The 16,369-nt window shown below is 38.4% G+C and overlaps 1 protein-coding gene across 1 annotated transcript in view; it reads left to right on the top strand.

The window, feature by feature from the left end:
* LOC119790590 (thyrotropin-releasing hormone-degrading ectoenzyme-like) overlaps window positions 1-16,369 on the top strand; it is a 247,636-nt gene that overhangs the window by 183,098 nt on the left and 48,169 nt on the right. The window contains exons 9-13 of the mRNA XM_038296194.1: window positions 64-129; window positions 520-698; window positions 10,414-10,502; window positions 14,749-14,882; window positions 14,989-15,044. Of these exons, the coding sequence (XP_038152122.1) occupies window positions 64-129; window positions 520-698; window positions 10,414-10,502; window positions 14,749-14,882; window positions 14,989-15,044 (524 nt within the window). The remainder of the gene's footprint in view (window positions 1-63; window positions 130-519; window positions 699-10,413; window positions 10,503-14,748; window positions 14,883-14,988; window positions 15,045-16,369) is intronic.

The raw sequence follows: 16,369 nt of genomic DNA, 5'->3' as shown, positions 1-16,369 counted from the left end.
TACTTTTGATTTTCAGCTCAGGTGTAAAAAAAATTATCCTGATTTCTTTCATATTTCCTTCAGGATTATCTACTGAGTCACATGTACGGCAACGCAGCGAGAGATGACCTGTGGAACAAACTAACTAAGGTACGTCTTACTCTGTCTGGTTTTGAACCGACTTGCTTACATTTGGCCTAAAGGTTTAAGGCAGGGCTTAGCGCTGTCCTCTACAGGAATGGAGAACAGTCTGACTCAATGAAGCCCTTAATTAATTCTAATGAAGGCCGGAGAGATGCTCGTTAAGACTGATTTGATGAGATGGAGAAAGATTGTTGCCGTGGTAACTGGAGCTTCTTGATTTCTTATTTGGCCTTCAAACATGAAGTTTTTAATTTCTATCCCTTCTGATAAGTTTATTTTTACCCCAAGATTTCCAAGCAACCAATTAGCGATCAAATTAACCTGAAGGTTGCTCATCTTTGTCTGCTTAACTTTGCAAATTTCCACGTTTGCTGTCTCCTTTGTCGTTGTTTAAAGGCCATGCATTCAGAAGGTCAGGACATCGACATCGGAGAGATGATGGACAGATGGACTCTACAGATGGGCTACCCTGTCGTTACCATCAGCAAGAACCAATCCGAGCAACTGCCAACCCATTACATCACTATCACCCAGGAGCACTTCCTGTATGGAGAGGAAGTCAGAAAAAACAACAGGTCAGAAACGAGAAATGGGCAAATAGGTTAAGTCTAAAGAGCTTAAAGGTTAATGGAGAGATTTATTTGGAACTTTTTATGCATGTTTTTATCATAATAGGTGACTTACAATCACATAGATTACTTTTCTAGAAAAGAATAGATAAAACCCAATCTTTTACTAGCAAACCAGGTGAAGAAGAGGGTGTTTGCTTCAATCAGTGACTCATATTTTAATGGTTTCTACATATTTTATTCACTTTTGACAAAAATTTAGGTCAATTGGTTTAAAAACCCTTTTTTTAGGCTGTTGTAATCTTGTAGATGAGTGAGATATGTTGAGGGCTAATCATGGTTTAGACCTCTTTCATCGTTATCCAACCTTTCTCCATCTCTATCTTAGTCCTTCTGCCCAGTCAGGCAGCCTTTTCCTATCTAGGGGTCAGAGCTTGTGTCTAAAGAAACACCTAACAAACTGTGTTGTTACTGCTATTTTAGCCTCTGAACAAATATTTACTACTTAACACTTTTGAAGAAAAAGGAATTAACACTAATGATTGTCACAGTTAATATCGCAGTTTTGTGTCGTTCATTCTGATGCAGTTTATCCTTTTAATGAGAATATTTTAGTATTTAATATTAAAAACAATAAAACCTGCTAAAAAACCTGCAGGAAAGGTTTGGTAAATGTCCTCTTTGTCAGAGTTTGGATGACATTGCGTTTTAAAGACTCACCTGAGTTTGGAAAACTCACTGAAAGGATAACTTCAAAACTCCATGTTACATGATGCATTAGGCTCTAAATTTGTTCATTTCCGATCATGCAGCATTTTTCCTGTTTTTTCAACATTTCCTCACCTCCTTTACTACCTCTCCATCATTTATGTGTCATTCATATTTTATTCCCCTGATGTTTTATTCAAATCCTTGACAATCTTCAGAGTTTATTCTCTTCTGCATTTTATCGACCCACTTTCTCCCCCATCAATACTTCAGTAGCTCCTTTCCTCCTCCCTGCCTGTTGTTCACATCTTCTATCCTTTTTTTCTTCCTGTACGGCAGCTGACATTTACAGTCGCTTCGTCCCGTTCAGCTTCTCTCTGGAAGTTTCCTCCGCTTTCATGGAGGTTCTTAGTGTGCGACTCGGGCTGCTCCTGAGGTTCTGTCAGCTGCTGAATCGAAGTCGTCTCTTTAAGGCGCTGCTGATTTTTCGCTATTTGCTTTCTTTGAGTCTCTCAGAGCTTCGCTCGGACTCCCTCGGTGATCTCAAGGTTTTCCTCACCCTTTGGAAAACAAACTGTTGCTGTGCTTTTAAAACCCAGCACCAGAAGACCGGGTCAGTTGAGCTGCGTTCAGAAACACACCAAAAGAAAATGTTTCCTTTATTGATCGTATTAAAAACTGCCTAAATCAGATCCAGTTGTTGAAGCTCCTTTTTTTCTCTGGAGGTAGATTAAGCATTCAGCTGCAGTTACCAGGTTTATAGAACAATAAATACTGAAACTGTTTATGCTAAGAAGAAAGACGAAGAGCAGCTTATGAAGAGCCACTTTTGTTAGAGCTGTCCAAAGCTTTAGAAACGGTCAAACGGGCCGTTATCTTTTCTTTTCCAGGCCTTAAATTACAGCATTCTTTACAGTTCACACATTTGTTCCTGATGATTACATGTCCAAGTCAAAGCCCCATCTCGGTGTACAAGCTCAGAACTAGGCCATATGCTGTTCATTCGCTCTACTTGTTTTTATGTTTATTCATCAAAGCTGCTTTTAAAGTTGCTGCAGAAAAAGGGCTGAAAATATGAAGTTAGATCCCCTAATAATCAGAAAGTTGGAGGTAATCATGCAGTTTAACCAGTGAGAATGTGGACCGGTCGGTTAGCATCAATGCTAACATTGTATATTTGGATCATCAAAGATCAAAAGGCTTCATTCTGCCTTCATTTGATGCTTTCCCTGTGAACTGGCCTTTTTGATGTTTCATTGGAGAATTGCACTGCTTACTGTGATTTGTCAGACAAAAACTTCTTTACTTGAAGATAAAAATATTATTTACAGAAAAAATTCTGGCTGAAACTAAATAAGTAAAAAAAAAAAAGTTTAGATTCCAGTCTTTTCCGTTTAGATAATTCTAAATGTGGAATAATGGCTGATAAGTTAAGTGCTTGGGCAAAATGCTCCGTTTATGTCAGCATACAACACGTCTTTTTGGAGAAATTATAATACCGAAAAGGTTCCTGACTGCAGCCGCTGGGAATAGTTTGCCATTTATCTCTACACGCCTGATATCATGTAAGCCCAGCTCCCAGCCGAGGGGCCCGCAGTAAAAAAAAAAAGTCAAAAATAGAAGAAAAGAATGCAAAATGTTAATTTTTTGGTATTACATCCATCTTTTTTTTACAGTTTCATTTTTTAAATTCATGTTCACTTTCCTAAACTGAAATTTTCAAGCCTTACTAAGCTTACTGTTATATGAGTTTGAAGGCACAAATCTGTGTTACCTGAAGGTCTAAATACGGTGGCCCAGAGGTGTCACCACTAATACAAAAGCCGCAACACAAATACAAGAGCCGCAACAGAATTACAAAAGCCGCAACACAATTACAAGAGCCGCAACACAATTACAAAACAGCAACACAATTACAAGAGCTGCAACACAATTACAAGAGCCGCAACACAATTACAAAAGCCACAATGGAAATAGCCGCAACGGAAATCTGAAACTACAACGGAAGTGACGCAACAGTTAGTCGTTATACATGACAGTAGAAGAAGAAGCTGACGCAGCAGAAAAGCCAATGAAGAAGGAGAATAGTAGATTATAAGATATAATATATAATAAAATATAATATAATATATAATAATAGATCAGTAACTACGTAAGTTAATTTATGTAAAAAACTTACCCCTTCCTTCCTGCAGAAAGTCCTTAAAAAGACATTGCGGCTCTTGTATTTGTGTTGCGGCTTTTGTATTTGTGTTGCGGCTTTTGTAATTGTGTTGCGGCTCTTGTATTTGTGTTGCGGCTTTTGTAATTGTGTTGCGGCTCTTGTATTTGTGTTGGGGCTTTTATATTAGTGGTGACACCTCTGGGCCACCGTATCTAAAAGAGCTAAAAACCTTCACAATCATCAAGATTATAAAATCCGATTAAGGTAAATAAAAACAATAATACAATATATGTCTAAAAAAATTAGCATAATAGTTTGTAGTGGTCTCAATTGTCGATTTGCAAATCTTCTAGGAACTTTGATGTCAGTTTTTTACTCAGAAAGAGCAAGACTGTAAAAAAATAGTCATCTGCACAATAATCACCTGGCGATTGTTTGATACAGTTTTCTTTAGTTTTTGGATAAAAAAAACAGATGTTTTAAATGAACAGGCTGGAGTAATTTAAACACAAGTAGAAATAACGATCTGATATATGTTTCTGAAAACCATGATGCTGTGAACAAGGTCATTTTAGATCTTCATACCAATAAAATGTAAATTTGATTTAGTAAAGTTAAATAAACTCCCTAAGTGTTTCAAATAACTGCTGTAGACCAACATGTTTTATTTATAAAAAGAGAGATAAGAATACAGGAGGCAATATGTGTTTATTAATAAAAAATACTCTAAAAGCAGTTCTGCTGTTTCCTTTATTTAAAGAAGTTTATTTTTATTGTTTAAAAATGAAAGAGCATATCATCTACTGATTACTGCTGGGATAAAGTACCTCCAGAACCACCAATTAAAACATAAAACCAGTAGTATTCATATTACTAAGGTAATATATGCTGGTCTTAAATGCTTTTATGACTGCATGGAGTTTTTCTTTGAATATTTGTAAAATATTGTCTGCTTTGTGGAAACATTCTCTCAAGATAAACATTTCAGACGATTAGCATAATCCAGTTAGTTTCATATTCAGTCATATTTATAATCCCTTTTTGCTTCTTAGACAGCTTCCTCCTCTTTAATCACCAAGCAGATGTAACTTTCAAGGGAAAACTGAGGCTTTTTTCAGGCTAAAACAAAATTGGATTTCTGCTGGAGGAGGGTTCATTTGTTTAAATCTGCCTTAAGATACATAATCAAAATTATGGATTTACCAAAATGTCTTTTATGCTTAAAGATTCAAAGAGAGACAGGATCTAAGCAGGCTGGCCATCAGCCTGTATTCATCTTAACATTATAGATGCTTCATCTCTGTTTTCAGTTGCTTCTACAAAAAAGACAAAAACAAGAAATTTGCTTTTTATTATCTGGACATTAGATCCCCTTTGGTTGGACTTTCTATGGTGATTTTTGAATAGTTTCCATTGTTTCTATTGTCAAACTTGTGAGAAATGTGTGATCTACACAGACAAAAGCCTCTTTCCTCTTGAAAATACCAGGTTAACGCAGGTTTTTTAAACATTTTAATCATTTAAACATTTGGCTCCCTAACACTGGCAATAAAAGCTGGGTCTAACCCCTCGCTGGGAGCTGATCTTTCCCCCCGCGTCCGAGTGTCTGATGACGCCATCACGCTTTGGTTAGCGTTGATAATGTATCGAGTGTAACAGAAATCAGGAAAGTAAACAATGGAGAGCAACATTTAAGGAAGCCACGGCATAGTCAGTGTGCATCATTGTTCACTCTTTTATCTCTCTTAATCCCTCTGACTAGAGCTGCGGCATGTTTATCGAATGTAAGATGCGGCTGGTGTGGTGTGTTGACGTCCGTACGTTGCGCTCAAAGGTATCTTGAATTTAGTCGGTCAACCCTGCTCTGGTTTTCCCACATTATGCCGATCAGAGCCGGGTAGACAAGGGTCAGTGTGCTGTTCCCACTGCCAATAAAAGCAGATTGTTCCCGGGTTCAAATGAGTTTTTTGGTAAAAGAAAAAAAATAATTCAGACAGGCTCACCTGCCTGGTTGCTCAAACCTGATATAAGCATTAATGGCTCAGATGCTAAAGGTGTCAGACAGGGAAAAGAACGTTGTGATTACAGAATAGAGGTTTTAACTTGACTAAAATGTTAGCTTTTGTGTGGGTCAGGAATGGCTCTATATTATTTGCCCATATAGGTTTGAAGCTGAGCTCCATGAACGATAATTCAATAACAATATATATAGATCAATAGATGTGTGGAGTCAAAAAAAAAGAAGAGAGTTGATAAAAGTTTGATATAGAAACACAGTTTTCCTTCCTCTTTACTGTAGCCTATTATGTAGGTCGCCATCCGCTGAAACCACAACACAGACCACGTAAAGATAGTTGCAGCCTGTGAAGCAGAGGGTATTGTCCCAAAGAATGGTTTCAGACAAAGTCTGGTAACATAACCAACTTGTTTTATCATCTAAGCAGCTCTCATCCAATGGAGAACGAGCTGTGTTGGCCCGGAGGGGGTTCCTTGTCATCAGAGGAATCTTTAGGAACATCTGCTCAAACAAAGCTGGCAAAGCAAGCTAAACTGGGCTTCCTTCTTTTTGATAAAGCGTCCAAGCGGCATAAGGACATTATTTACGCAGGAACATGCTTCCTATTGATGGATATGCTGCTGTTGTCTGCAGTTGAAAAACCTGGCTTCAAACAGCTGCTCGCCACTCTTGATCCACGATACGAAGTTCTGGACCACAAGTTTTTTTTCTAACTCAGGGCTCCCCAATTTGTACCATTAGTGTAGGGAATCAGTGCAAAATGAGCTGCAGTTTGTGTGTTACTACGTCATAACGTCAGACCTCTGGTCAAGTTGCACATCCGGGCCCTAACTCAGCCTCTCAATTCACTGCATAGACAGAGAACGGAACCAGAGAATTAACTGTCTAGAATCTTTTAGATAATTATTGATATCCATTAATATGTTGGTTTTTTTTTTATCGATATGCTTTATTTCTTTACCTTAGCTGGGAACCCAAAAGTGTGAAAAGGATGACTAACCCTTTAGCCCTTCGGCTAAAGCTCACTAAGTGACTTTTAGGACTTTCCACCAGTTAAAAGAGTCGTCCAGGTCCTGAGAGTAGGCCCAGACCATTATACCACCACCACCATATTTGACTGGTGTTATTTTCTTTGTTTCGTAAATTTAATGTGACACACTGTTACCAAAATTTACTTTTATCTCCATCAGTCCTCAAAATATGTTCATTAAATCTGTGGTCTTTCTTGGTAAAAGTGAAGCGGTGAATTTAGGTTCTTTGGGTCATCTGTGGTTCAAGTCTCGGCGCTCTCCCTTGTAGGCACTTTCTACCTAGTGTGTTTTGTTTTTTTGCTGTCAAATCGTGACCTCTCTTCTCAAATGAGTGACTTCTTTTTTGTTTTTTAATACTGAGGCCTACATCTAGTTGTGAGACAGGTTCTGTTTTCTTTGTTTTCCTAATTTTACAGATATGGAAGAAACCAGTGGTGGATATGGCTACTATAACTTAAAAAAATGTGATTAACTAGTAGTTCTGTCAGAAAGGTCATCATGTTGGCACATTAACCTCCTTTGGAGTGGATACTTCCTTCCTTTAATCAATGGTTAAATCGCCTGCTTCTAATGGAAAATGTACTAATGTCAAAATCAGCAACATTAAAACTAACAACAACCAGAAAAAAAGTTATTTTTTTTGCCTCTTTTGCTTTGATTTGTCTTACTAATACACATAAAAGCAAATGTATAAACGAGGTCAATGTGTGTTTTACCCGGGGATGAGGAGCAGCAGGGGCTGGGTAGAGAACAGCCATCTGTAGTGTTTTAAATGAAGAAATATGCATTAATGGTTTCCTGCTTCTTTGCTTCCTATATATCCAGTTGCTTTATGCCTTTGATGAATAAATTATAAACTCTAAGGACGTGTGCGCTCATAAATATTAATAAATGTATTCAGTTGTCCATGCAGCTGACTGCGTGTGAATCCCTTCTTGTCAGTTGTTCAAATATGAATAGAGGATTGAATATTTGGCAGCCTGGCAGCCGTATCGATCCTCCACCGCCTGCAGCGACAAACAGCTGTTATAGGAAAAGACGTTTTTCGTTGGGTACAATTACTCTCACACTGAAAATATAAACACACATCTGTGAAACCGATGTAAGCGAGTCAAGCTGATTGTATTTAACCTCTAATTAACGTCCTTTCTAATTAAAATCTAACTGAGTCTGATCAAAATGAATTTAATTATAAAACTGGCTTTTAGTGGAAGTGAGAAGAATTTAATGTTAACAGCCATTTTAATGGTGCCATTAGTTCTGGGATACAATAGACGCGCTGTTTGAAGTTGGGCTGCTGCACGAAGTAGGAACTGGTGGAAAAACATGAGGAAACGTTGGTTTATTTTCATGTTTTAGTTGAAGAACTCATGCGGAGATCAGAAAATGAAATCAAGTGAAATATCTACAATGAAACGTTTTCTCTTTGGTGTTATAAGAAGAACTTGGTAAGACTTCTTGAAATCATGATACAAGTCTCACCAACTTTTTACCTAAAGATTAATAATCTAAAAGAATCTACTCTTGCTTAGTTTATCAATTTCAAAAAAAGATTAAAAAAAATAAAATACTTTTGGCTTGATCAAAGATGGTTAGGTTTGGTTAGATGGACCCTTTTTGCAGTGTGTGAGGATTGAGGGGGCTTAGGAGAGAGGCAGGTGCATCTGCCCACTCTAATTAACGAAGTGGAGCACAGCATTGAGCGGGAAGCAGCCAAACAAAAAGCCGACAGTGGGCTGAAGTAGGAGTTTGCCCTGAAATCAAAAGGTTGATGGTTCATGCCCCGGCTCTGGCTTTCAGTATCGTTGTGTCCTTGGGCAAGACACTTCACCTGCATTGCCTACTGATGGTGGTCAGAGGGCTGGGTGGCGCCACTGTACAGCAGCCTCACTTCTGTCAGTGAGCCCCAGGGCACCTGTGGCTATAATGTAGCTTGCCACCATCAGTGTGTGAGTGAATGGGTGAACGACTGAATGTAAAGTATTCGGTTTAAGTCTCCTGACTTGAAAAAGCACTAAGTACAGGCCATTTACACTTTACCAAACAAAGACAGGTCGTTGTTTTAGGCATGGTGGACTCTTCGCCTTTGAATGTGTGGCCCAAATGGGGGATACCAGGGCTAATACTTTGGGCCCATTTGGGCAACCCAACTGGCACTCAACTAATGTTGTCCTCAGTTTCCATGGTTGCCCTGACGGGTTTATGATGGGCCCCACATCATAGACTGTCAGACTGAATTCTTTGCTGCCTTTGTTTGAATGAATTTAGGGAAGTTTGCAAGTTTTTTTTTATTGTTGGTGGAGAGTTTCAGAAACAATCTTTACATCCCTGATGAATAGACCTTTTTTAATCGCATGAATATGAAACACCTTTAGGGTCCCCCTCTATGATATTAATCTTACATTTTAATTTGGCTTTCAGTTGGATCAACACTGTTAAAACACTTCGGCTGTTGGCTTTCTGTGTTTTCACCCATTCTTTAATAATTATTTTTATTTAAAGGATACCTGCTTTTCTTACTTCTGAAAGCTTCTGTGTTGTTTTTGCATCAAATCGGTTCCATCACACCATCAATTCACTGATGCAAAGCAGACAGATGGATCGCCTTCAACTTAAAAGCTTTTATGCTTTTGTATTTTTTTCATGGATGTGTTTGCATGAACCAGCAAAATACTGATCTGAGGTATTAAATGTGAATTTGCTCAATTTGATTTCAACATTTTTTATTGGTCTACTGCCACCTGGATAAACGTTTTGGTGGCATGTAGCTCATCAGCCCATAATAATTCATAAGTAGTCAGAATGTTCAAAGCCTGTGAAAAAGTACCGTCTTATAGTCTAGAAATTATTTTTTTTCTCAAAAACTAATAGATGGAATGAATTTATACAATTTGGATTATACTTTTTATACTCAGTAGTTTCTTTTTCTTTTTTTTAAGCATATCCTTTCAAGTAAAAACAAAATATGCGCTTAAACAAATTACAGTCAAAGTCTAATCTGTCAATTTTCAATAACAGAAGTGACGCTTAGGATCTCCCATTTTCATAAACAGCCTTCAACATAATTACAGAACCACTTTGTGAGAGGCACTGAGGCAAAAATCCACTAAATGCTCCTTTGTTTTCATCTCTGTGGATCCAATTTTAGATAGAAAATTATTTTTTTCACGTATCAGTAGTCTAATTCACCTGCACAAAAACAAAATAGTTGACCTGATTTTTCTACAGGGCCGTACAAACATATTTATACCTCCCAAAGTTCTTCATGCTTTGTTAGGTTACAGCTTCAAACAAGGATTTTCTATTTATTTAAAACACTCTTTACTCCGGTGCCTCCAAATCCAACACAACTCATTACCTATTCAGTTTATTTTAGTATTTAGATTGTAGTTTTTTTTTTCCTTCTTGTTGAATTTCTGATTTAACACTTAACACTCAAACAAACTCTTCAATACAGTTAGGTGGGTTTAAGATCGATTCAGCTCTAATTAGCTGTAGTTCAGTAATGGAGTTTTAAAGTTTAAGTGATTTGCTAAGAAGCTGTGAAAATATTTAGCTAATTTTTTTACTCCTCAGATTTCCCGAAAGAGACGCGGATCATCAGTAGTTTTCCCCCTGAGTGATATCCGCAGCCTGCTGCAGCTATTACACCCTAACGCTGCCTCTGAGTGTCACTCGCCTCATTTCCAGCTGACTGATGAAGCTCACTCTGCTTCTAACGCTGCTTCCTCCGATAACGGAGGCAATAAAACCCAATCTAATCCCACTGACCATCACTAACATCCTTCTCTCTTTTTGCAGTTTACAGTGGCAGGTCCCATTGACCGTCGCCGTGGGAAACAGCTCCACTGTCTGCTTGGAGAGCCTCATTTGGATCAACAACAGGACAGGTGAGGTGGCGCCGGAGATGCAGGCCGACATCTCTGGAAGTTTATTTCTACTCATGTGTAAATGATCTTGTTCCTCTGAGCTGACAGGCTGTTTCCTGGGGAGGATCTGCTTGCGGATCAAACCAGCTCAGGATCTCAAATTAATTATCTGCTGAGCTCTGCACATGCGAGCTGCTTTTAATGGAGTATTAAAGCTGGAGTTCACAGGTTGGCTTTGTTGCTCTGTAGGTGGTGGGAATAAACATCGTTATGCCTCCTTAGATTTGGCTCTTGCTTTTTATTTCAAAAGAAAAATCCTGATGGCTTTTTTTTCCTTTCATGTTCTTTTAAAAGCGAGTTACTTCTGTTCCTTTGAAAGGATTATTCTTTCCCTTCTTCTAAGAGGTCATTTCTGGTGAAAAGATTTGATCAATCATTTGTAAGCTTGGATTAATCAACCCTGCTCTTCTTAACTATGAAAAACCAAAACAAAACAAAAAATCCCTTGTTGTTTTCTTTTATTATTGTTTTTCTGAAGAAAAGCCTCCAGGGGTTCTATTTTGGTGAATAAAGTTCATTTTAATTCTTTTTTTGAATCAAACTGCTTGGTTGTTATTATTGGTGGAAAAAGAGCTCCTGCTGTTTCTGTCCTCCAATAATAAACTTCACCCAACTTGAGAACCACTCTGGTTGTGTTGTTAAAGCCTGACGAGGGTAATTTCCACATCACGGATCTGACAGGAATGTAAAGAAGCAAGGACAACATGGGGAGTTAGAGGAGGAGAGACAGACTCAGACCAACAGCTTGGTCTTTTTGAATCAGCTTTAAACCTGATTTCAGCACAATATACAGACTTCCTACTAGTGTTGCTCCAATGCCTTTTTATGGCCCCGATACCTGGCTGTGTATTGGCCGATACCGATACCATCTGTTTGAAATGGATGTGTGTGTATATATAAAGAACTGCATCCTACTTGGATGTAAAATAATTGCCATCATGGCTTTGTCAAGCTGCTGCCTACCTTTGTGAAGCAGGAAAAAGACTAATACAAAGTGAATCCAGGAAAACTTTTTATTGCCTACCTGGAATGGGTGACAATAGTTGAATAAACTTTTGGCTCTCAAAAAGGTATCGATGCCCTATTTGTTGGTACTCGCCGATACTGATACCACCATTTTAGTGCTGGATCGGGGCCCCGCTCGATACTGGTATCGGTATCGGAGCAACACTACTTCTTCAAAATACTGCTGATTCCTGCATCTCTGCTGCATTGTTTTATCAGCCATGCTCAGAGTGTAGAAGCTGAGTGTAGATGAGGCAGCTGCTGCTGGACTGGTGCGTTTTAAGGCTGTCGGACCAAAATGCCAATGGTACGTCCAGCTAGCAAGAGACTGTTTGCAAGAGGAAAAACTTTAGCCCAGGTTCAGACGCTTTGATGCTTTGACAAAGTACCAAAAGAGAAAAAGTTGTCTAAGACATTATTTCGCAGGTTAACTGTTAAGGCCTGTTTACTCCCTATGTAAGCTATAACCTGGAGTGAGGCAACAGGCAAGTTTTTGCAGAGAGATACTTTCAGGAGTTTACAACTCTGAACTTTTGTAAATATTTGCGTCGCAAAAACCAATGGAGGACTAGAAGACAAAGAAACAAGCTTATTTAAAGTGAAATGGAAGATAGAGAAGTAGGGAATGTAATTAATAGTTAGTCCTAGAAGGAGTGTTCCACGTCCACCTTTAGCTTCAGCTCAGAGACCATCAGCCGCCAGCTCTCTCCTGCTCGCTCTGCTTGATTGGCTTCCCCTATTTGCCGCCTTCCTCCTCTGATCTCCCACTGTGGTTCCTTAGCTCCAGAGGGATCATAGCCAACCGGATTGTCCCAGTTCTAGTCCCTCTTCTGGAGGGTCTATTGGATCCAGGTTTCAGCAGATTTGTTCAACTTTCCCAAAAAAATAAATCACTCGCTCCATAAAATCCACGTATGCCATGTTGAGTTGAAACCGATGACCACCAGAGTTGTGCGAATTGCTGTCGCTCACCAGGTGAATTTCTGGCGAATTTTCAGGCAAGCCCAAGCTCAAGAATCTGGAAATTCTTTTTGAATGTTTTCCATTTAGTATGGACACACCATTTTATCAAAGGATGGTTTGTTAAACACTCAACAGGTATTTAGTTTGAAGTGTTGATAGAGACAGCCTCTTCTTTAAAGCTGCCTAAATTGCCTATGATGCCATAGCTCCTCTACTAAGGGACCAATGTATTAAATGACTCTAATCGGGAGCAAACATCATTATTCATTAATGCTTAAAAAGCTAAACCAGCAGAGTCAGGCCAATGGTTGACTTTCAGTGATCCTTTTACAATCTGATTTACTGTGAGGCAGACGGTTTAAATCTGCTGATCTGTCCTGCCTTGGTGAACTTTAACACAATGCATCCACTAGGGATTATTTGACACACTTATATAGAGGCAACGCACTGCAGAAACAAATGTCTACAAAACTTAATGAGCCGAAGCAACATTGGAAAGAGGAGTGATGCTAAATGTCCACCACAATGTTGTGAGATGCTAATAAAATCAGACAGAAAGCCACTAATAAGAGTTAGTGTGGTTCTGGAAGCTGCTGAATCGATGCTTAGTTTTTTTAAACCCTATTTCAGACTAGGGTAATTTTATTCCCAGCATTTCATAATTTGTGATAATTTATGGATTATGGGAGCAGATCATATGTAAATAGCAAAACTTAAAAGCTCATTCACTATATTTATAGCCTCCTTGGTCTAAGCACATCCAGAATATATTGACCCTTTTTCTTACCCTTCTGTATTCCAAGCCACATCTTATCAATAAGTCTGAAATGAAGGTTGCTGTAGAGAAGCTTTTTGGATCTTTTCGGTTGTTGGACATAAAGTTCAATCTGAAAAACTCACAAAGAAAAAAAAAACGATCAGAAGAAACTTATTGATACAATTACTTTAGCCTTTGGCGCTCATACCTCGGCTGGAAACATAGAATTTTGAAAAAATTCAAAAAATTGAATTTTGATTGATATGCATGAACAAGAGTAAAGAACAGGAATGTTTCCCCCTAGGCCTGAAACTGGTGGTGGAGTGGAGATAGATGAAGCTGGTCAGTCTGTAGACTGCTGGTTAGCGAGACGGTATGCTGAGCTTTATGAGAGATCCAATGGACTGCGTGAGCTGATACTAGAGCTTCACTCAGGGATCTTGAAGATGGAAGTCCAGCTTTGACAACACAGGTTGCGAGAACCTGTCCATGATGAGCAAGCATGAAGTGACAGTGGACAAGAAAAACTCCCCATTGGGAAGAAACCTCTGGCAGAACCAGGCTCAACATAGCGGTATTTTGCCGGACCGGTTGAAATGAGACAGGGAACGCAGAAAGAGTCTGGGAGGAATGAAACTCTTATGAAGCTTTTGCTACGATAGTGAAGGAGGAAACAGGGTCATGCAAATTCAAGTCGGACACCTCGCAACCACTGCCTGCTCTTGGGTAGCATATAAAGTTGTGGATTGGAGACCTTTTAAGAGGAACTCTGGATGCTGATTTGGCTGTCGTGGAGGCCTGGTTCAAAGCTTATTAGCTGTGTCAGAGGTGGATGAAGGCGATTAATCAGTTTATTCAGTTGAAATTCCACCTAGGCTCCATTAGTACAAATTTGAAAGAGGCATCAAGATAAGATGTCTGGAACCAGCTGCTCCGAGGCCGGGAGTGGCTCTTTGCAACCTCTACAGGGGCCCCTAATAGTGAAATTTTTAAAGGGCTTTTGAATAATTGAGAGAAATTTGTTAATGTTTTAAAACTTGAGTTATCATTGACTTTCTGACAAAAAAAGTTATTTAGAAAAATATGAATTAGATTAGTTTTTGTGCCATTTGCGATACATTAAAAGGCATTTTCATGCAATTTCTTATGAATTTTCTGCTGACTCTATCAGGTTATTCAAGGATAGAAATTTCACACTGATGATGTAGAGGTTTCAAAACACAAATATGATATTATTTGAAATATGATAATGATAACAATATGTTTGTTGTTAAATAAAAATTACAACAGGTTTCCTATTACAGATATAACAAAAATAATAAGTTATGTTTTATTTAAATATAGCGTAATATCTGCAGCTGGGTTTGCAGACCGCTGGTCTAGATGGAAAAAATGTACATCGAGATATCATCAGCATATTTGATAAATGGCGTTTTAAAAATGTTGTATAATAATCATTTTAATGTTTTCATTGCCTGACAGAAACCCACAAGATTGGTCAGATGGATGACAACGCCTGGCTGCTGGGAAACATCAACCAAACTGGCTACTTCCGTGTGAACTATGACCTCCAGAATTGGAAGCTGCTTATTCAGCAGCTACACAGCAACCCCCATGTAAACCTTCCCTTTTTTTCTGCCTCATTTTAAACCATTTCTTTTAAACTGACCTATCAGCTAAATCACTATGATTTATAGCTGGCTTGTTTTGTCTTTTTTCCAGATCATTTCTGTTGGAAACAGAGCAGGTCTCATTGACGATGCCTTTAACCTGGCCAGGTGAGTCTCTCACAGAGGCGTCAAATAACTTTACTTTTCTACAGTAACCAGTATAAGATTTAAATCATCTGTCCTTTACCTTTTTACCTGCATTATTTTTACTTTTATACTTTAAGTACTTTTAAAAACTGTACTTTTACTTGAGTAAAAAACTTAACTGAGTCTAATCAACAAAATCATCATAGAGAGATGGAGGAGGAAGAAAGCAATTTTTCGATTTAGTCCGCAATGTTTGATTGTCCCTAAATGTGTGCTCTCTTTGTTTTTAAGGCACTAAAGGGCTTAATGCTTTTATTTTGAAGGTGACTGTTGGTGCTGCTTCTCATCTGCTTAGCGGATACATTAGCATCATTGCCTGTTCTTTCAGACTCATAACAGATTCATAGAGGCTTTATTGAGTGAATTGACAGCAGAAGTGTTGTTAAAAACAATGTTAAACTGTTAAGAATCTAAAATTTACTGATTGTCTCTAACTTTCAAGAATACTCTTGTTTCAAAGTGATATGATTTTGACACTCTCAGCAGGGCAGAGCGGTACAAAGCATTGCTGGAAAACTAAACCAGTAAAATGAAGTTTATCAGCAGGGGAAACATGTCCTGAGAGGCCGCTGCTATTAGTTTGGACTTATGGCTCAAAAAATTACAACTACCTGAGCACTGTCTGTAGACCAAAATAAGATGTGTACCAAGTGTCTTCCCAGTCTATGTCCTCTCTAGTTTCAACCCCATTTTTTTTTTATCTGTCACCTCATATGGGCATATCTGCAAAGGATAAATATGTCGTCTTTAGTGTAGTGCTGATAGCTCCTACACTATGCTGTACACTGCAAAAAATAGAAATCTCAATATGTAATTTTTTCTTAAAATAAGTGCGTTTTTAAGACACTTTGCCAATGGAACAAGACAATTTCCTTTTAAAATAAGAAAAAACTATTTTATCGTCTTATTTCAAGTAAATATTATCTAACTATCTTATCTGCCAATGGAATGAGTAAAAATACTCATTCCATTGGCAGATCATCTTATTTACCTGCTCAAATTAAGGGTAAATATACTTAATTTAATGATTTTGTACTTATTTCTGGATTGTTTTTGCAGTGTACTGGTTGCCTTTTAAAGGCAGGCAAAAGGTAAGCTCTCAGGGGTGGAGTTCACAAAGGCGAACATGTATGTATGGCCGGCGGAAACTGCAAAAGAGGCTGTAGAACAACACAGAGAAATGTAACTTCAGATGATATTCTAGTTAAAAGAAGAAAATCACGGACTGCATCCTTCCGTGCCAAGAAGCTAATTTTACACCATATTGTGGATTTACGGCTATACCA

This window comes from Cyprinodon tularosa, unplaced genomic scaffold (genome assembly GCF_016077235.1).
Source record: "Cyprinodon tularosa strain WSP-4 unplaced genomic scaffold, ASM1607723v1 ctg369, whole genome shotgun sequence".
NCBI lineage: Eukaryota > Metazoa > Chordata > Actinopteri > Cyprinodontiformes > Cyprinodontidae > Cyprinodon > Cyprinodon tularosa.
Note: the sequence above shows the minus strand (reverse complement) of the source record. Positions and strands in the feature narration are given on the sequence as shown.